Raw genomic sequence first — 23,115 nt, forward strand, 5'->3', positions numbered from 1 at the left:
AGGTGGACCTTCCCGCTTACGGCGTTGGTGAGAGAATGTTTTATATTACTTAACACGTGCTGGTGTAATGCGGGGATGGCACACCGGGAAAAATAGTGCCAGCTGGGAACAGAGTGTCGTGAGGCAGCCACAGCCAAGAGATCATGGAAAGAGTGTGTCCCCACAAGCCTAAGCGGAAACATCTCCACGGCTAGCAACTTGGCAATGTGCACGTTTAGTATTTGTGCTTGTGGGTGAGTGGGTTGGTATTTACGCTTCCTTTCATAGATCTGGGGCACAGACAATTGGACGCTTGGCTTGGACAAACAAGTGAATGGGATAGTTGTGTCCTGTGTCTCTGCAACCGCAGCTTGTGAGCAGGAGGTATAAGCACCTGCTTCCTGGCCAGCAGATTGGGAAGGACAGATCACAGGCAACATGGCAGTAGTTTTAACCGCAGACACTGATTTGGTACCCTGTTGTTCCGCCCACTGACTAGGGTTCTTGGCTGCCATGTGTTTCCGCATACTGGTGGTGCTCTGGTTGCCTTTGCCCTGGCTTCTGCTCAACTTCCTATGGCAGATGCTACACTTGGCAATGTTTGGTTCAGAAGGACTATCCGAAAAAAAATTCCAGACAGAGGATGAGAGCCCCCTTGTCTTGACTTGGGGCACAGAGGGATTGCTCTTGGCAACAGTTGACATACTTCACACTCTGCTCAAACCAGTAGCCCTTGATGCCTTTGTTGGTGCTACGTATCTACCTTCTTCCTCTGTGCTGCCATGCTGGCTATGCATACCAACGGTCCAGGACGGATCAATGGACTCATCATCGACCACCTCGTTGTCCATGTCTTCCTCCTTCCGTGCTGATATTAATGGCTGGCCAGATGGCAACTGTGTCTCATTATCATCAGCCTCCACCTCTTGAGCCGGTATATCACGTGGCTGAAAGTGGCTTTCTTCTTGCCATGGGTTTTCAAATATTTGGCCATGAACAGACGATACCTCCTCACGTTCCTTCACATTCTTCAATTTTGCACGTTGAGAGGCCAGAGGCAACCAAAGGATCATATGTACCAAACAGATCATCGGAGTGGCCAAGTTTGGGGTCAAATGTTTCCATTGACTGCTGGGGGGGAGGAAGTAGGAACAGGTTGAGGATTGGATGACCCAGCTTTCTGTGTATCGACAGTAGTCTGTGTGGTCATGGAAGATTGGGTGCTGCTAGAAAATTTCGTTGAGCCCTTATCTGCCATCCACGACAGTATCTGCTCTTGCTCTTCTGGCTTCCAGACATGTTTACATTCCAGACTGGGAATTTTCACCAGGAACCTAGATGCATCAACCTTCTTCTGTTTCCCAGACTCTGTGCCTTGTCGGGGGCAACAATGACAACCCTACGCCCATGTCCATGTCCCTGTCCCTTCACAACAGGCTTTTTGGGAATTTGGGGTTTTTGTGACATAGTTGCAGATATTCAGATGCAGATATTGGGGACAAAGGAGCAGTTCATGTTTTGAGAAAGGTAGCAATACAGCCTAGTACTGCTTTGTGTTTAGCACACAGCACCACAAGGGCAAAAAAATTGGACTTAGGTTAAAGCCGAAGATTTTGCTCGACAGTCACCACAGAAGACAGTGTTGCTGGCTGCGTGTCAGTTGTGCAATACCCTGCCTGCTATTCGGTGTGCAGATAGCACTGCAAGGGCAAAAAAAATGGCCTGAGGTTAAAGCCTAAGATTTAGCTTGCCAGTCACCACAGAAGACAGCGATGCTGGCTGCGTCTCAGTTGTGTAGTACCGTGCATGCTCTTCGATGTGCAAACAGCACCTCAAGGGCAAAAAAATTGGTCTGCAGGGGTAAATGTGACCCCAAAATAGCTGGGAAAACTGTCACTACTCCCTGACCTTATACAGTACTTTCAGCTCTCACAAGAGCTGAGATATTGAGGTACTATGTATGTACTGTAACGCTCCTGCCTGTCTCCCTGCACTACAGTCACCTACTACTAAAATACTCAAGGTAGCTATCACAAGAGTTTTTGTGTTTTTGAGATGATTTATGGACAATTTGCAAAAGCACAACTCTCCCTAGCAGCTGCTCACACTCTCCCTACGCTAGCACTAGTTGTGTTATGATTGCAATGTGCAGAAAATGGTGGCGGCAGGGCTTATATAGAGCCTATGAGTCATAGGCTATGACTGATCTATGACGCTGCGCGGCCAGCCAATCATAGTAATGCCACAACCAAGACGGCTGCAGCATTACTGTGATTGGTTAACATGCTGGGCGGGAGATCCGAATATTGTGAGGCCAGTTTTTAAATACTCGCTATGTTCCGAGTACCGCGAGTACCACATTACTTACTGAGTACCGAATACTTGCAAGTATACTCGCTTATCCCTAACACAGGTGCATAAAAATTGGGCAGCACTCACATGCTCCGAGTGCTGTGCGATCTTTTTCTTGCACCCATAGAATTGCATTGGTGAGTCTTTGCCAAGTCTCGGTGCCAATCGCAGCATTCTGCGATTTTACATGCACGCCAAATACACCTGAGAATATAAACGCCGATGTCAGCTGTCCCATAGATTAACACTGGGCCAAGTGCTATGCAATGTTTTCTCGCATAGCATGTGGCCGTATTCTATGGTAGTGTGACTCCGGCCTTACTACAACTATTCTGTGATGGCCTCAAAAGTTTGTTTAAGAACATTAGGGATTAAAAAGCATTATAAAAACCAAGGAACACATCATACAGGTTAAGGATAAAGTTGTGAAGAAGAGTAAAGCAGGGTAAGGTTATAAAAAATAGCCCAAGCTCTGAACATCTCACAGAGCACTGTTCAATCCGTCAGCCAAAAATGGAGGAAGTATGGCGCAATAGCAAGCCTACCAAGGCATGGTTGTCCACCTACACTAACATCCCAAACAAGGAGAACAATAATTAGAGAAGCAGCCAAGGGGCCCATGGTTAATCTGGAGAGGCTGCCGAAGTTCACAGCTCAGTTGAAAGAATCTGTCCATAGGACAACTATTAGTCAAATCTGGCCTTTATGGAAGGGTGGAAAAGGAAAGCTATTTTTGAAAGCAAGCCATAAGAAATCCTGTTTTCAGTATTCAAATATTCATATAGGTAATACAGCTAGTATATGGAAGAATGTGCTTTAGTGAGATGAGATCAAAGTAGAACTTTTGGTGCTAAATGCAAAACGCTGTGTGTGGCGGAAAACTAACACTGCACATTACCCTGAGAACATCATCCCTAACGTCACACATGGTTGTGGCAGCATCATGCTGATTTGATGCTTTTCTTCAGCATGAATAGGAAGCTGGTCAGAGATGATATGAAGATGGATTGTGTTAATATGAGGCAATTCGATGTCAAACATACTGCCTGAGCTACAATGGAATGGTTTACATCAGTGATGGGCAAATCATTTTCCCAAGGGTCCATATAAGAGACCGTGACTGTTGTGACGGGCCGAGCCAATAGGCTGAAAATGATTATCCTCAATATTAATGTTAAGATTATCCTCAATATTAATATTACCATATTAATGTTAATGACAATTATACTAATTTTATATTTATCACTTAATATTGCACCAAATTAAGCATGTTGCTATCCCCCAAATACAACATGAGCCCCCACACAGCCTCCCTATATACAGTATGAGCCTCCTCACAGCCTCCCTATATACAGCATAAGTCCTCACACAGCATCCTATATACAGCATGCGCTCCCACATAACCCCCTTTATACAACATGAGCCATCACACAGCCTCCCTATATACAGCATGAGCTCCCATATGAGCTTCAATATACAGCATGATCCCCCACACAGCCTCTTATATACAGTATGAGCCCACACACAGCCCCTATATAGAGGGTGAAACCCCACAGTCCACTATACACAGGAAGAACACCCACAAACCCCTTATATACGGTATGAGCCTCGACACAGCCCCCTATATACAGTATGAGCCCTCACATAGCCTCTTATATACAGTCTGAGCCCTCACATAGCCTCTTAACTACAGCATGAGCCCCCACATATCCTTCAATATACAGCATGAACCCCCACATAACCACTATATTCAATATGAGCCAAGAAATAGCCTCCAATATACAGCATGAGCCCACACACAGGTACCTATATTTAGTATGAGCCCTCACATAGTCCCTGAGAGAACAGAGAGGGTGAGCTGAGAACAGTGAGAATCAGGAACATGAGTACTGATGAATTTATAACCTTTTTTGCGGAACACTGAGCAAGATAATTGTGTTTACTTTAACACATATCACAAATTTAATTATCATTAATTTAATTAAACTGTACGTAGAATAAAGGGCCTGTCACACTAAGCGATATCGCTAGCAATATCGCTATAACGTCACTGGTTTTGTGACGTTATAGCGATATCGCTATGTGCGATACTTACCTCCGACCAGCTCCCCTGCTGGTTATCGCTGATTGCGCGAGGCGGTTTCTCGTAGTCAGCTTCATGCTGGACTTCCTGTGGCGCCGACGAGCGATGCGTGGACGCAGGCGGGAGGATGTCAGGATCGCCTCGTCTGACAGGTAAGTAGCGACCCCTGACCCCTGCGATGTCGCTGGTGAGATCTGCCTGTGTGGCAGCTCAGTAGCGACCACTTAGCGATGCACCAGCGATCCTGACCGCGTCATATCGGGATCGCTGGTGCATCGCTAAGTGTGACAGTACCTTAAGTAAAAACAAAAGGATTGCTGTAAAAAAATAAAGTGCGGATTACATTACAACAAAATACTAACACCCATGCTCATGTGAGGATACCAAGGTTTGGTTTATACTTTGGAAAATCACAAAAATAAATGGGTTTTACATCTTGCTGTACCTACATTTTTTCCACCCAAAACACTTTTTTGCTGTATTTTTTGCACTTAATCATTGCTTTCTAGGGTGAAAAAACACTGCAAAAACTCTGAAAGAATTGACATACTGAAGTTTTAAAAAACGCAGCATTTTTCCGATTGAGTGAGGAAAAAAAACAAGCGTGTGCATGAGATTTCTGAAATTTCACAGCTGTTGCTGCTTTTAATTTGCATGAAATAAGCAACAAAAACACGTGTGAACATAGCCTTAGGGTCTTCAGCAATAAAATGTTAGAACATTTTTATTGAAGACTATTTAGAAAGTTGCTTAACTTTGCACTTAAAAAGAAAATTTAAAAGAAATCCATGCAAAAGTGAATTTAGCCCTTAACAATTATAACTATTAAAAAAGTTAAATTTGAACTAGATTTCTGTTTTATAGTAAAACAATAACTAAGGCTTGGAAGTAATATAATAGGATGTTTGTATTGTCCCAGTAATAGTCATGGCCCAGTGAATGTGCTACACCACTTTACGCACCGACAGCTACTGACGTCTGGATTAATAGCATTATACAAGGAAGAATAGGATAGCACTTAAGAAAAATGAAAGATAAATGTGTCTTTTCTAATTTAGTGCTCATTAATCTTATGTGCATCAATGTGTTGAAAGAGAAAAACCTAACAGGTTGAGAAGACATGCCTAACACAATTTTGGTACAGAATTCATAACTGGGAAGGTGACATTGCATTTTTGCACTTGCGCTGGAGCATCACTTTTTATGACAAATAGCAGTGTACCTTGTTCGCCTGTGACAATGAGCTTGGTTCTATGTATTATTTTGCAAGAAAATGTTAGAAACTATTTTGTTACCATGGACAACAAAAGATTTTTACATACAGTGCTTAAAATAAATGAGAAAACCATCCTTGAAAAGTTACGGTATATTTTAATCAATATCTCACTGAACACTAACAATTTCCAAGATTTTGACATGACTGAGCTTCATAGACCATTTTTTAACCCATAACATGAAAATAAGGTTAGCATAACTTTTACCACATAATTTTCAGTTTTATTCAAATTAGTTGAAAACTAATACACCCCACACCATGATTTTTAACGACATCACCAAGTCTTCTAGGTATGGAATGAACAAGTTGGTGACATCTATCTTTTTAAATTCTTCAAGAACGATCTATGTTAGAGCCTGGATGGAGAGTGATGACGACGACTTATCTCTTCGGAATTCTCATAGGTGAATCGGTTGGGCTCATTTATGCTGAGCATTGGATGCAATAGTTTTTGTTATGCACAAGCAGGTCAGGGCATTGGTGAAAGCACCAGGGAATTGAGGGTTGAATTAATTCACAGCATTACTAGTAATAAAGATAATTAAAACAAGCTGTAAGCATTTCAGAGAGGGAGATTTGAGGGAAATGTCACAGTATAACTTGCATGTTATTTGTTTAATTAAAGAGACTAAACAGCTGATACATGCGGCCCAATCCATGGACAGTATGCATCAGGCATCGGCTGTATGATCTCAGCCAGGTATGTCTGATTCTGAAACACATACTTTAAACGCCGCTGGAGACCACTATACAAATCAGACAGTCGGGTCCCTGGTGGATTCTCCTCACCAGCTTCCCTGGATTGACAGCTCTCTGCCTATGTGCACCTATAGAGCAGTCTCGTTCCCACGCGGCTTTTATGTTTTCAGAGTTAAACATACTTGACTGAGTTCATGCAGCCACTGCCTGATACCTGCTGTCCATGGATCAGGTGGCAGGTTCACTTTAAATCATTGTTTGTGCTGGACTTAGCAGTGAAAAGGTTGGTCCTAATCAGTGACTGGCAGCAATCCCTGTACACATGTTTATTCACATCAATCAATGATTAGGACCACCCCATTGACAGTTTTTCCCTCCATATCAATATAACAGGGTCCTTTTAATACTATGTTGATAATATTTCTGGATTTCTATATTAACAATATATAATGGCTTGTAGTTTGTTGTTATTCATGTTTTATTATGTCAATTTAGTGGCCATCCTATTCCAAGGGTGGAGTATACAGCAGAAGAAATAAAGACATGGAGCACAGTGTTTAAAGAACTCACGAAACTCTACCCAACTCATGCCTGCAGAGAATACTTGAAGAACTTGCCTTTGTTAACAAAATACTGTGGCTACAGAGAGGATAATGTACCACAACTGGAGGATGTTGCACATTTTTTGAAAGGTGAGCTTTAAAGCTTACTTTTACTTATTTGTAGAGATGTACGGACAGATGCGCAGAGGATCAAACTCGAGTCGAAATTTCTGAAATTCACGGTTTGTCTTTTTGCGTCCTCCCTGTCTGTTATATAGCGTGTAAGATTTTATTGTCAGTGGGGTTCTTTCTCTCCCTCTTCTGTAAAGAGTAAGCTCTTATGACCAGCAAGGTACTTTCTCTCTCTCTATAAGGTGTAAGAATTAATCACAGTGATGGAGGCAGAAAGAAGTGACCGCTGCACCACAGCGTCCATCACCACTGCAACAATTCTTCTATACCAACATCACTTTGCAGTTTCTGTCTTCAAACAGCACCGTCCCACAGCTTCTGTCATTAACCTGAAATGAAACAGCAAGTGGCAGTGCTGCTGTCACTCACCCTGCTTCTATCACCATCCCCTGATTATTATTTGTTTCAGGTCAGTGACAGAAGTTGTGCGACAGTGCTGTTGTCACTCACTCTGCCTCAATCACAGCCACCTGGTCATGATTTGTTTCAGGTTAGTGACAGAAGCTGTGGGGCAGCACTGTTGCTACTCACCTTTCTACTGTCACCTCCCCCTGATCATAAATTGTTTCAGGTCAGTACCAGAAGCTGAGGGGCAGTGCTGCTGTCAGTCACCTGCATCAATCACTGCCACCTGATCATGAATTGTTTCAGGTCAGTGACAAAAGCTGTGGGGAAGTGCTGTTGTCACTCACCTTGGAATCACCGCCCCCTGATGACGTCTCGATTCAGAGGTGGTGGGGACAGAAGAAGTGTGGTGGCAGTGAAGCTGCATCATTGTTATAATTTCTCTCTGCCTCCATCACCACAACTGATTTCCTGTGTCATCAGGGGACATTGTTGAAAGAAACTGTAGTAAGTGACAGCAGCGCCGCACCCTGATTTCCTGTTTCAGGAGGTGTGATAAAAGCTGCAGGGAAGTAACTGCAATTCTGTCCTCATGATGACATCCTGGTTGAGACTCCCCTCAAAGAAAACATCAGAGAAAGTAAAGTAAAAAAAATACAAAAATCAAATGTAGGGAATAGCTGTGGGCTTAAAAATGGACATTGCTACAGGGTATTATGTATAACAACCCCTTTAAGTGCATCTGTTATATTTGTAAAATCATTAGTATACGTGGACACATGAACCTTTGTTGTCAGGGGACAGTAACCCCTTCCTCATCTTATGTAGGTTTTTGTGCGGCCTGTAGGCTCTCAGTAAATATGTATAAAAGTTCTGAAATCTAGCAAATCCTCCACTCACATCCCAAATTCTCTTTAAATTAAAACAGTAGGGAAAGTACGCAGTGACTCCGCACATTCCCATATGCCCTCTGTCTTTGTGCGGAGCGGAGTGGAGTGGAAAGAAGTGTAATAAGCACATTGAGGGGTGGACATACCTTTGGTGAAACTTGAGGAACGACACAGGGCCATCTCCAAAGCAGATGGAATTGTGCATTATGAAGAACTATTGGACTGCAAAGGTTCCATACACTGTTCTTGCACAGGGGTCCTCTCCAGATTGTGTCCGCCCCTGGAGAAAATAGTGTCATAGCACAAAGCGTCTGCAGGTTACGGAGAGGAGATATGCATCTACAAAAGGCATCCATTGCAGGGATGCAATGGCCATTGTTACAGCCTTTGTAGTCCACTAACGGTAGCGTTACAAATTTGATCGTCACTAAGTCATAGCTCTTATCTCTATGATCAATTCAGCCATTGGAAAATGATTTTCTCTAAGTTTATTTGATAACTGACTCCCTCGTCAAGCTCGAAGCCTATGATCTTTGGCTTAGTGCTGCCATCTCCCAGGTTCATTGATATCTGATGCAGAATTATAATGAATGTAGCTTCTATCACACAAGTGCCTTATGCTTTTATTTAACAAGACAAATGTTAGAGGACTTTCAGCCTGCAAATATATGTCATTTCTAATCAGCTCCTTGTTACAAAAGATTGCATTGAAGTCTGAACTCGATCTCACAGCAGGTGGCACTGTTGCCTTGATAGCTATGAGAAGAATGGGCACACTGCAATCTGGTAACGAGCGGTACTGCAGGGGACAAGTCACTTTCCAGTAAATGAATGTCTTGTCCATGCATCCCATAGATATGTTGTAATCAACAGAAAATGTTCAATCCACAGGATATTACAGAACATAATCACATCCATAAAAGTGGATGCTTACAGGAAAGTCAATAGGTAATGGATTGAAAAAATTGATTGAAAAATGGATGCATTTTGTACCATTTATGTCCATTAATTCTTATAAAAAAAGCTCTAGCGAGTAAACGACATAGCAATGTCACATATTGTACGACAAATGAATCATTTTGTCATTTTGGCTAAAAGTGTTCAGTCCCCAGAAATGGGGGTTATAGTATCAGTATCTCTAATTATTATTTAATTTGCCATATATCACGGCAGCATTCGGCACTCTCATATTTATGTTCAGTGTCCTCTGTCCTCTGTTTTTCCTTTCTTCTCTATCTTAATATGATTTTAACTACTGTATAGAAAATGCATGTGGCCACCTATGATTTTCAGCCCAGGGGAAGGGTTTTGATATATACATTATTATTCACCACAACTTTAGGTGGCAGACATACCAAAGGGTCTCATGCTAATGGAAAAGCATAAAAGACCGGAGGCCTTTCCAGCACCACTGGATACAAATGCATTCTCCTTTTATATGCAGATGTGCGGGTTGTAGGAGAACCATTTTCCAGTCCTAATAGAATAATTAAAGTGTATTAAATTCCCTGTTTTCCTATTAAATGTCTGGAATATATTTTTTCCACAACATTTCCTTTGATAAATGCCTAACTAAGTATTCTTGTCTTTTTCTATAGAAAGATCTGGATTCACAGTGCGACCTGTGGCTGGATACCTCTCCCCAAGAGACTTCTTAGCTGGGCTAGCCTATAGAGTGTTTCACTGCACTCAGTATATCAGACATGGATCAGACCCGCTCTATACACCCGAGCCGTAAGTATTCTCTGCTTCTGTCTTGTAGCTATGAAGTCAGGCTGCGGAGATTAATATGCAGCAGAGGATGCAGCACTTAAATTATAGCACATCCAATTATGCTAGGGTTCCTCTGTGCACAATACGACTAATGAACAACATCTGTCATTTTCTATCCAAGAAAATCAATAAAGGATGGGTTCACTTGATTATAGGAAAATACATGTTTCACATTGCGTTTCTGCTTGCAGATATTTCTTTGCACCGAAGTTCAGTGCCCGTACATCTTTACTTAGACTTGACTCTTCTTGCCAAATTATACCTAAAAGCAATTAGAAAAGAACACTCCAGTCTAGATAGAGCCTTCGAGATTTGACATAGGTACAATTCCAAATTTAGTCTGAAAGCTCATCGACTGCCACAAAGATAATGATTTGGATAAACTATGTATGCACAGTCAGCTGTAATATTTATATACATTTTGGATCATTGCCAAACAGGAAAAATAATTAATTCATATAACGATTCTGGCTGAGAAAATGCCACACATGACATAGACCGAAGTGATAATGTTGACAATCGAACATTTCACAATAGATCATTAGTAGTGCTTGAATATTAGTGCACTGGACCCCATGAAATAGCAGAACAATCCTTTCAAAGACATCCATACTTAAAGGAGGTATCTGGGACTATACAAAAAATGTATCTAAGCACTAGCAGGCAGGGTAATTGCAACTTACTTGCCTCAGCTGACGCAATGGGGTGGGACTTCTGAGGTCATTTTGATTGACATCCGGCTCCCCCAGTTAGGCAGCGGGGATCCAGCTATCAATCAGAATGATCTCAGAAGTCCCCCCCGTCAACAGAGAGGACCAGAAAAGAAACCTCCGCTCTGTAGACGTTACGTCAGCAGATAAAGCTCAATAGGCATATAAAACTATTAGATGTTCATGGCAAGAATCAGTTCTTCTTTTAAGGGGTTCTCTGAGAATTTGTCCAAAATGACCACCATCACATATTTCAGGCTACAACTATAGATGAGTGTACCCGAACTTAAAAGTTCTGGGTTTGTGACGGACAGTTAGTGTCTGGTGGTAAACGCTGAACACGGACTTCTCCAAGAAGTCCGTTGCACTGTCTGGAGGTCCGGGAGATGAGAGAGAGATTTTTTCCAGCTGAAAAGTTCGGGTCTCCATTGTTTTCAATGGAGTTCGGGTTCTGGTTCAAGTTCAGGTAAAGTTCTGGTATCCGAACTGAACATTAGAAAAAATTTAAAACAATACAAGTGGGACCTGTCTTCAAGGGGGGACCATGGACAGTATGTCTATCTCCTAAAAGTAGGGCACAGGGGTTGACTGAGAAGAATGTGTAACTTACAACTGAACACAGAAGAGGACTGTAGCGGGAGAACAACTTCATTATGCTGCAACAGCCAGGAAAGTTTTTCCTCTACTGCTTTAGTCCTGATCCAGTTGTAATCCTGTAAATGAGTGAGAAGATCAGTTATGCTTGTTCATGATGTTGCTTCTCACCCTGATAGGAACTTGCTCTAATATACACTGCTCAAAAAAATAAAGGGAACACTTAAACAACAGAATATAACTCCAAGTCAATCAAACTTCTGTGAAATCAAACTGTCCACTTAGGAAGCAACACTGATTGACAATCAATTTCACATGCTGTTGTGCAAATGGAATAGACAACAGATGGAAATTATTGGCAATTATCAAGATCCCCTCTATAAAGGAGTGGTTCTGCAGGTGGGGACCACAGACCACATCTCAGTACCAATGTTTTCTGGCTGATGTTTTGGTCACTTTTGAATGTTGGTTGTGCTTTCACACTCGTGGTAGCATGAGACGGACTCTACAACCCACACAAGTGGCTCAGGTATTGCAGCTCATCCAGGATGGCACCTCAAGGCGAGCTGTGGCAAGAAGGTTTGCTTTGTCTGTTAGCGTAGTGTCCAGAGGCTGGAGGTGCTACCAGGAGATAGGCCAGTACACCAGGAGACGTGGAGGGGGGCCGTAGGAGGGCAGCAACCCAGCAGCAGGACCGCTACCTCAGCCTTTGTGCAAGGAGGAACAGGAGGAGCACTGCCAGAGCCCTGCAAAATGACCTCCAGCAGGCCACAAATATGCATGTGTCTGCACAAATGGTTAGAAACCGACTCCATGAGGATGGTCTGAGTTCCCCACGTCCACAGATAGGGGTTGTGCTCACAGCCCAACACCGTACAGGACACTTGCCATATGCCACAGAACACCATGATTGGCAAATTTGCCACTGGCAACCTGTGCTCTTCACAGATGAAAGCAGGTTCACACTGAGCACATGTGACAGACATGACAGAGTCTGGAGATGCCATGGAGAGTGATCTGCTGCCTGCAACTTCCTTCAGCATGACCGGTTTGGTAGTGGGTCAGTAATGTTGTGGGGTGGCATTTCTTTGGAGGGCCGCACAGCCCTCCATGTGCTTGCCAAAGGTAGCCTGACTGCCATTAGGTACTGAGCTGAGATCCTCAGACCCCTAGTGAGACCATATGCTTGTGCGGTTGGCCCTGGGTTCCTCCTAATGCAGGACAATGCCAGACCTCATGTGGCTGGAGTGTTTCAGCAGTTCCTGCAAGATGTAGGCATTGAAGCTATGGACTGGCCTGCCCATTCTCCAGACCTGAATCCAATTGAGCGCATCTGGGACATCATGTCTCGCTCCATCCACCAACGTCACATTGCACCACAGACTGTTCAGGAGTTGGCGGATGCTTTAGTCCAGGTCTTGGAAGAGATCCCTCAGGAGAACATCTGCTGCCTCATCAGGACCATGCCTAGGCATTGTAGGGCGGTCATACAGGCACGTGGAGAGGCCACACGCACTATTGAGCATAATTTCCTTGTCTTGAGGCATTTTCACTGAAGTTGGATCAATCTGTAATTTGATTTTCCACTTTGATTTTGAGTATCATTCCAAATCCAGACCTTCATGGGATATTAATATAGTTTTACATTAATCATTTTTATGTTTTATTGTTCTCAACGCATTCCACTATGTAATGAATTAAGATTTGCAACTGGAATATTTCATTCAGTGATACCTAGGATGTGGTATTTTAGTGTTCCCTTTATTTTTTTGAGCAGTGTAACTCAGAAACATTTGTCCCAAGCACTGTTCTTCCGTCAATATGTCCCTATGCATGCCTAGAATTGGTTGCAGCCTGAAAAATGTGAGGGTAGCAAATTTGCATAATTTCTTGGAGATTCTCTTTAAGTAGCCATGTAGCCACACTGTCTGCAGCCTTGTGATCTGCATTTTTCCGTATATATAACCTACATAGAAAATCCGGTGTATAAAGCCCAAAATATTAGATCCAAGCATATAAATTATAATGAAAAAAATATATGTAATCTTTATTGATACAAATACATGAAAAATACAATGTATGAAAAATACAACTATATGGTCAGGTGACACAAGCCCCCCGACGAAGCCCAGCGCGAAACGTGCGTTGGGGCTTGGGACCTGACATGCAGCAGATGTACGCCCCACATGGGTAAGCATGGTCACCTCGGTATCCTCTCCCCTTACTTTTTTGCACAAAGCACTTTACTTTTTGGTTCCTATATGGCTTCTTATGCTTCATGAGATGTGTTTTATACCAGTAATTCAAGTGATAGTTGTATAAGCATTATGGCGCAACTTTTTTGCATTTGCCATACTTGTGTGGTGACTGGTTTAATCTCGTTTGTGTACCATTGCATTTGACTCTATAGATGCAGCAGTCTTTTCTCTTTTCTGTGTCATTTCTGGCACCTGACCATATTGTTGTATTTTTAATACATTGTATTTTTCATGTATTTGCATCAATAAAGATTACATATATTTTTTTCATTATAATTTCTATGCTTGGATCTAATATTTTGGGCTTTATACTCCGGATTTTCTATGTAGGTTATATATTGCTTTAAGGGAGTTGTCCTAGCGCCATGTTTTTTGAACTATTTTTTCCTGATTGGAAAATACACTGAGATTCTTAATAATGTTGGATTGTGTTAAATTGACTATTTTTCCGTATATGCAGTAAATTGTTTGTCAGTGATTCTTGACATATGGGAACTACAGTGCTACGTATTACAATGATTGCTCATACATATAGTTTCTTTTAACCAAATGGGAATATTAGAGGAATTCTAATTAGAAATTAGGTGATTATCATGACTACACATTGAAGGAGACATGTTTTCTTTTTATAAATCCTTGTAGAACTGTAACTGAATACCAAGTCATGCAATAAGTTGATCAATTAATCTGAGATAAAGTCATATGCATGTTTTTATAACCTTTGATTTGATACAGGCATGGGCTTTTGTAATGAGCTCTTTTAGACTTTTGACCTAAAGCAAAATAGTCATTCTCTGGCAACATGACAGTTAGTACTTGGTAACATAAAGTTGCAAATCAAAGAAGCATCACAGAGAAGACTGGAGGTGGCTGATTGAAACTATACTGAGCTAGAGCTGCATCGGTATTAAGTTGGCACCGAGTACTGTGAGGTACAGTCCAAGGTTTCTACCAGATGTTCACTATTAGGTGTGCTAGTAGATGTGAACACCACTGATTAAATATCCAGCTTGTGGTCCCAATTTTCATTTCCAGTAGACATTAGGGTTGGAGACAGCAGCGTTAGGCTGGCCATGCACATTAGATGTCAATACACATTGGAGGCAACTCTCCCATACACAGGAGAGATACTGAGTTCTCTATGAGGAAGCCGCTGAGTGACATGTCGGCTGGTGGTTTATTTCAGGGAGAGCAATGCTATTGGTAATCTGAAATCAGACATGTGAGATCAACATCTCTCCTGACTATCAGTCTGCAGGCGTCCCCATACACATTAGACCGTCGGCCGAACCTGTAGATATCGGCAGTTTAGCCTACTTTTGTCTAATGTCTATAAGGCTTTTAGTCTGAGACATAATCGCTTGAAATCAGGTTCAGGAATCGGCATCAGGAGGATGGTCAAACATGCCAGGCCAAAACAAGGAGTTGTTTAAGTAGAAAAACATTATGAAATGCAACATCAGTGTGGATACAACATCAAGGTTAATAACCAAACTAGAATATTGCAGAACAGACCAGAGGTCAGGTCAAAGGTTGGTGATCATGGTCAGGCATTTGGTACACAAGAAATCGGATCAAGGGAAGGACCATCAAACACATGGATTAAATCTACTTTGTGAAGTCTGATGTTTGTGGCCCTGCTAGATTAATGGTGGTGTAGACATAGGTCAAGCAAATGATGAACCTTCTCACAATAATTTAGGTTATCAGAGATCTGAACTAGTTCCATGATGCCTCCTTACCCTACTTGATCAATCCATAGTTGTTCAGTCTTCATGTGAGCGAGTGTGAATTGTATGCCTGCATTGCTTATGTCTGAGGCTAACCTGCTGTCAACACCTAGACCGGGGTAATAATATTTCACATTCAAATCCAGGATATCAGAATATTATACTCGTATGAAAATAGTGTTACTGTTACATTTGACATATTCCCTCTCCTGCTGCTCTGTGTCTTATTTAGATTGATGGCAAAGTTGTTAAAGTCTCTTTCCTGTGAAAATCAAATTCATGTGAATGGGATGGTAATGGCAAAGTGCTTTAATAACTATATCAGCCAAAAACTGCTTGCTAGAGCAAAAGTGAATGTATTATAAGAAGGATTTTCCATCAGGAAGACAAATTTATCTTCAACAGAGGAAACACTTGAGAGAGTTCGGTGGGAGAAATAAATATGTATTCTATCTACAGTTGGGGCCAAAAGTATTAACACCCCTGCAATTCTGTCAGATAATACTCAGTTTCTTCCTGAAAATGATTGCAAACACAAATTCTTTGGTATTATTATCTTCATTTAATTTGTCTTAAATGAAAAAACACAAAAGAGAATGAAGCAAAAAGCAAAACATTGATCATTTCACATAAAACTCCAAAAATGGGTCAGACAAAAGTATTGGCACCCTCAGCCTAATACTTGGTTGCACAACCTTTAGCCAAAATAACTGCGACCAACCGCTTCCGGAAACCAATGAGTTTCTTACAATGCTCTGCTGGAATTTTAGATCATTCTTCTTTGGCAAACTGTTCCAGGTCCCTGATATTTGAAGGGTGCCTTCTCCAAACTGCCATTTTTAGATCTCTCCACAGGTGTTCTATGGGATTCAGGTCTGGACTCATTGCTGGCCACCTTAGAAGTCTCCAGTGCTTTCTCTCAAACCATTTTCTAGTGCTTTTGAAGTGTTTTGGGTCATTGTCCTGCTGGAAGACCCATGACCTCTGAGGGAGACCCAGCTTTCTCACACTGGGCCCTACATTATGCTGCAAAATTTGTTGGTAGTCTTCAGACTTCATAATGCCATGCACACGGTCAAGCAGTCAAGTGCCAGAGGCAGCAAAGCAACCCCAAAACATCAGGGAACCTCCGCCATGTTTGACTGTAGGGACCGTGTTCTTTTCTTTGAATGCTTCTTTTTTTCTCCTGTAAACTCTATGTTGATGCCTTTGCCCAAAAAGCTCTACTTTTGTCTCATCTGACCAGAGAACATTCTTCCAAAAGAGTTTTAGGCTTTTTCAGGTAAGTTTTGGCAAACTCCAGCCTGGCTTTTTTATGTCTCGGGGTAAGAAGTGGGGTCTTCCTGGGTCTCCTACCATACAGTCCCTTTTCATTCAGACGCCGACGGATAATATGGGTTGACACTGTTGTACCCTCGGACTGCAGGGAAGCTTGAACTTGTTCGGATGTTAGTCGAGGTTCTTTATCCAACATCCGCACAATCTTGCGTTGAAATCTCTTGTCAATTTTTCTTTTCCGTCCACATCTAGGGAGGTTAGCCACAGTGCCACGGTCTTTAAACTTCTTGATGACACTGCGCACTGTAGACACAGGAACATTCAGGTCTTTGGAGATGGACTTGTAGCCTTGAGATTGCTCATGCTTCCTCACAATTTGATTTCTCAAGTCCTCAGACAGTTCTTTGGTCTTCTTTCTTTTCTCCATGCTCAATGTGGTACACACAAGGACACAGGACAGAGGTTGAGTCAACTTTAATCCATGTCAACTGGCTGCAAGTGTGATTTAGTTATTGCCAACACCTGTTAGGTGCCACAGGTAAGTTACAGGTGCTGTTAATTACACAAATTAGAGAAGCATCACATGATTTTTCGAACAGTACCAATACTTTTGTCCACCCTCTTTTTTATGTTTGGTGTGGAATTATATCCAATTTGGCTTTAGGACAATTCTTTTTTGTGTTTCTTCTTTTAAGACAAATTAAATGAAAATAATAATACCAAAGAATTTGTGTTTTCAATCATTTTCAGGAAGAAACTGAGTATTATCTGACAGAATTGCAGGGGTGTCAATACTTTTGGCCACAACTGTATCTATCTATCACAAAAAAAGAGAGTTAGAGCAGCACAAGCAAAAAGTAAAATACAGTTGTGGCCAAAAGTATTGACACCCCTGCAATTTTGTCAGATAGTACTCAGTTTCTTCCTGAAAATGATTGCAATCACAAATTCTGTGGTATTATTATCTTCATTTAATTTGTCTTAAATGAAAAAACACAAAAGAGAATGAAGCAAAAAGCAAAACATTGATCATTTCACACAAAACTCCAAAAATGGGCCAGACAAAAGTATTTGCACCCTCAGCCTAATACTTAGTTGCACAACCTTTAGCCAAAATAACTGCGACCAACCACTTCCGGTAACCATCAATGAGTTTCTTACAATGCTCTGCTGGAATTTTAGACCATTCTTCTTTGGCAAACTGCTCCAGGTCCCTGATATTAGAAGGGTGCCTTCTCCAAACTGCCATTTTTAGATCTCTCCACAGGTGTTCTATGGGATTCAGGTCTGGACTCATTGCTGGCCACCTTAGAAGTCTCCAGTGCTTTCTCTCAAACCATTTTCTAGTGCTTTTTGAAGTGTGTTTTGGGTCATTGTCCTGCTGGAAGACCCATGACCTCTGAGGGAGACCCAGATTTCTCACACTGGACCCTACATTATGCTGCAAAATTTGTTGGTAGTCTTCAGACTTCATAATGCCATGCACACGGTCAAGCAGTTTTTTCTTTTAAGACAAATTAAATGATGATAATAATACCAAAGAATTTGTGTTTGCAATAATTTTCAGGAAGAAACTGAGTATTATCTGACAAAATTGCAGGGGTGTCAATACTTTTGGCCACAACTGTAGAGTGTGGAGCCCCCCCAGGCAAAGACCAAACCTCAATGTAGAAATCCAAAAAATCGGAGGCAGCGCATCATTCTCAGTGAAAAAGAGCTAGTTTTTATTAGCCCATCTTAGCGATGTTTTGGTCCAAAAGATGTGAACCTTTTTCAAGCAATGAACAAGTGCAAATACCTAAAAATTGAAAGAAAATATATACAGAGGCACAAGTCGTTAAATCCCACTACCAGCAGCAGCAAATATGGATAAAACCACCTAATTTGTCCTGTAATAAAAAGCCATTAGCATATAGTAACTACTTGCGCTAGCGCAAGTAGTTACTACATGCAAGTGCAAATACCTACCTGGTATATAGGGTGTACATGATTAGAATATTTGACAGTAATTACATAAGAAAGAGCATGTCTATTCATAAAGAATATCCAGGAAAGAAAGAGGTTTGTGGATGATTTCCACTCTTGCTGATCAATGATGAGACGTATATCCCAGATTGTCAAATGGATCGTGGTTTATTCTTCGCGTTTCAAAGTACAAAAGGCTTCTTCATCAGTAAAGCTATATTAAACCCACCCTTAATGCAGGTATAGGTTCCTAAGAATATAACCCAAAAGTGGAGAGATCACCCCCATTAGTTGGGGCTGGTATCTCTCCACTTGAAAATGGGGGAGACGCATGTCTCGTGAGAGGCATGTATCTCAACCCCAAATATCAATTGGGTACATCACTTCTTATATGCCACAAAAAAATTTTGGAAAAATGGGTAAAGGGAGAAATAGATATATATCTTCAAAACATCACAACAGAGAGACCTTTATTCATAACTGAAGATAACTGAAGATTATGTACATAGTAACTCCTTCCAATAGTGAAAAAAATCCTGCAAATCTTCATGAATGGGTCATTCACATTTCTAGTAACCTAAAAAAAATACATAAAAAAGGATAATTAGTATAATAACTATTGCCATAACTCTCCATCGGAAAAAAATCATGGGTCTAAGACAAGGTATCTATCTATCTTTCGATCTATCTACCTAATATCTATCTATCTATCTATCTATCTATCTATCTATCTATCTATCAGTCTGTCTGGATACGTTAGATGATATCTAGAAGACCTTCAACAAGGATTTTCCATCAGGAAGACAAATTTATCTCTAAACTCTAGTATAACAGAGGAAACACTTGAAAGAGTTGGGTGGGGGAAAATCAATATGTCTTCATTCTGTCTGTCTACCTATCAATTCAATTTCTTTCAATTCAATTCAAAGAAGCTTTATTGGCAGGACTAAATACACATTAGTTTTGCCAAAGCAAGTGTATAATAAGGATAGGTGTTATGAGCTCATTTTCTGCTCCACCAATTGAGAGGTCTCCTTCCGTTCTCCCTCTGGTGGTGACAGGAGGTAGTGAGGTTGGTTTAATTGGTAGTGATCTGCCACCTGGTGAGGAAGATAACGATTGGATCTCTGGAGTATCAGACTGGATATAAGACACCCGACGCCCTATCCTGGTGCTGGTGATTCAGTCTGCTTCTCAGGTCTTGGACTCAGCTCTGTTCCAGTCTTCTCAAGTTAAGTTTGTTTTTGCTAATGTTCACACTTGCTCTTGTTGGTCAATTCAGTTTTTTGTGTGGTCAGCCAGCCCGGCTGGGCTGTGCTGAATTTCCACTCTTATTTATCTGTATTTGCCAATTTGCCTTTTTTTTGTCCCTTATTAGATTGGCCTCTTTTTGCTCTGTCTCAGAATATTTCAGAGTGCTGATATAGTGGGAGAAGTCTAGTGACTTCAGGGTTAATTTTGCTATCAGTTGTGTTGGATATTATTTTTGGTAGGGTTTTTGGCAGATTGCAGACAGTGGCTTTCCTTTCCTGTCCTTTCTAGTTAGTTTGGCCCCATCGTTTGCTCAGCCTATTTTCCTGCCTTTGTTTGTGTTTTCATCTTGTTTCACCGTCAATACATGTGGGGGGCTGTCTTTCCTTTGGGGTCTCCTCTGGGGCAGTTAGTTTTCCTCTTTTCCTGCTTTAGGCTTATTTAGCTCTCCGGTTGTGACGAGGCATCTAGGACCACCGTAGGAACGCTCCACGACTGCTGCTAGTTACATGTTAGGATCAGGGGTTTGCAGTCTGCATAGTTACCAACCTCTTTGGTTTTCTGAGACTTAGCTTGTGTTGTTTTTTATTTCCTCCTTGGCGACCCATTCATAACAGATAGGTACTGTGGGGATGATGGGTAGGGATTGTAAGAATGATGGTTGGGGGCACATCCAGGGTGGGGGCTATGGAAGTCCATGGTATATCATAGTTCTCTTTCTCGCAGCCTATGGCATGTGCTCATATACTGCACTGCTATCTCCAAGGTGCTCTCTTCGTCCTCCAGCAGGATAAATGTTGAAATGTTGAAATCCAGGAAGAGAATGAAAAGTCATTTGGAGGTATATCAAATTTTAAAATAAATCTAGATAAATCGGAGGCTATGAGTATGAATGTCCAGAATTCGAGCCTTCAAGATATCAAATCCAGATTCCCAATTAAGTGGAACTCGAGCTTTATTAAATACTTGGGAATCAAATAGAGTCCACATTGGCATTCATTATTCTCACTTAACTTTATCCCTCTGATCAACACTACATTAGAACTGATTGAGTCGTGGAGGGCACCTTTTGTCTCCTGGATGGGTCGTAAAAATCTGTAAAAAGCTTCATACTCCCCAAATTCAGCTATGTTTCAAGAATGCTCCCTGTCAAGGTGCCTATCACATTTTTTCAGAGAATACGCTCCATCTTTGGGAATTACATTTGGAGTGGCTCGAGATCTAGATTTAACTATAAAATACTTTCACTCCCTAGGACAAAAGGGGGTATGAGCGCTCCTGATCCACAGAAATATCACACAGCAGCGACACTGTCTTTGATAGTAGATTGGGTAAGGAAACTAGCATAAGCTATGGTCAAAGATAGCAGATGATTCAGTACCTTTCCCGATTGCTACCATACTTCATGCTCCCAAAGATTTTATCCACAAATTGGAGATACCTAACGCTATGACTAGGAATGTGGTACACACCTGGGCCAGAAGCTCCAACTTATTAATGCCACTTCCGTCTCCTGTGGCCAGGGTGATGGACTTACTAGGGTTGTACTTAGACCAAACAAAAAATAAATCCACAGACTCCTTGCAATCGATTAAAGAGGGCATAGACAGTATACTCACAGAGGGTACATTGCTCCCATTACCAGAATTACAGACTAAATTCCCAAAACAGCATATTAATTTTCTCCACTATAATAGACTTAAGAAAGCTGTTAGATCTTATTTACAAGCTGGTATCCCATTTAGGGAATTAACGACTTTCGAAACCTTACTAACACAACATAAACAACCCAAAAGAGTATTGGCAGAATTATACCAGACCCTTTTGTCAGACTCAGTACATACCAAACGTGTCTATATATTAGCATGAGAGAAAGAACTTGGAATCAAGCTTCTGGACTGGGAGGTTGAGCGCATTTATAAAAATTAATTCAAGCCATCTAGCTGTGTAAGAGTTCAAGAAAACTCATATAAGATTGTGACAAGATGGTATACCACCCCAGTGGTAACTCATACATGGTACCCCAATATACCCCCAACCTGTTGGAGATGTAATAGAGACAAAGGATTGTTCCTGCACATTTGGTGGTCATGTGATAAGATTAGACCGTTTTGGGATGATGTTCTGAAAATTATTACCTAGTTGTGCAAACTTTTGAAACCCCCACGGCCGAGCTTCATCTTTCTGAACTGGTCTAGCGACATCTCACAGGCCAAGTACAAATCACTACTCCTATTTTTATTAGCAGCGGCCAAACTACTTATTCCCACAAAATTGCGCTCTCAGAGTAGCCCAAACGTTGTTGATTGGCTCCAAAAAGTTGACCAGCTTTATTATGTAGAGGAAATTGGCGCTTTCACAAACTTCTCAAGAGACAGGTTTGGGGTAACATAGGAGTCAAGGGTACTGTACAGGGAATCGGATGAATATTTAATGGTAGTAGGTCAGCAGTCCCACACAGTGACTGATTGATGGTCGGGCATCCACCCTAAAACCTAACAAGCTTTCATCAGAGGTTAATGCTTGTTACATAGGTCTCATGAGGCTGTAAGGCACTAACTGCCGATACCACTATCCACTTATAAATGGAAGATTCCCCTTGCCCCCCTCTTTCTTTTGGTATTTCTTTCCCTAGTTTCTCTATATATCTCTATGTGTCAATGTTATTATTTAAGATCTATAGGTGTGTACCTATAGATTAGGATGGTCTCGATGGCTAGATTGTGGACACTGAGTCCATACTTGCTCAGGATCTGATGGTCTCTGGGGTCCGGGAGTTTCTCCAGATATGTAGCAAGTCTGTAGTCTCTCTGTAGACTCCAGTACATGGTCAGTTTCTGTGAGGTGATGATGTCGTTCTTCCAGTCATTTACATTTCCTCTCCTGGCCCTCATCTACCATCTTCCTGATTCTGGCTTTTGTCAGGCTGCTGAGATTGGTGTTTTGGGCCGGTTGGGTTTGAGTGAGATGTTCCGAGGTCCTGGTAGGTGTGGACCACCTTTATTAATCCCATAGTCCTAGAGTATAACCAGGCTTAGTGCACTTCAAAATACTAATTACTATACCTACTGTTATGATGGAATGCCATATCAGTAAAGAAGTGACGAGAAGAAAAAGGTGAAGTTAAAATGTTATCTTGATTAAATACAAAATTAAAAAGGGGTAGATTAAAAAGACGGGGAAAAAACCTCCAAAGAC

The 23,115-nt window shown here is 41.5% G+C and overlaps 1 protein-coding gene across 1 annotated transcript in view; it reads left to right on the plus strand.

Annotated features, from left to right (window-relative positions):
- The window catches only part of TPH2 (tryptophan hydroxylase 2), a 527,147-nt gene that overhangs the window by 118,737 nt on the left and 385,295 nt on the right, over window positions 1-23,115 (plus strand). Inside the window, exons 6-7 of the mRNA XM_073555538.1 lie at window positions 6,885-7,081; window positions 9,957-10,092. Coding sequence (XP_073411639.1) covers window positions 6,885-7,081; window positions 9,957-10,092 — 333 coding nt within the window. The remainder of the gene's footprint in view (window positions 1-6,884; window positions 7,082-9,956; window positions 10,093-23,115) is intronic.

Source organism: Dendrobates tinctorius, unplaced genomic scaffold (assembly GCF_039654945.1).
Source record: "Dendrobates tinctorius isolate UK_male_01 unplaced genomic scaffold, ASM3965494v1 ptg000224l, whole genome shotgun sequence".
Lineage (NCBI taxonomy): Eukaryota > Metazoa > Chordata > Amphibia > Anura > Dendrobatidae > Dendrobates > Dendrobates tinctorius.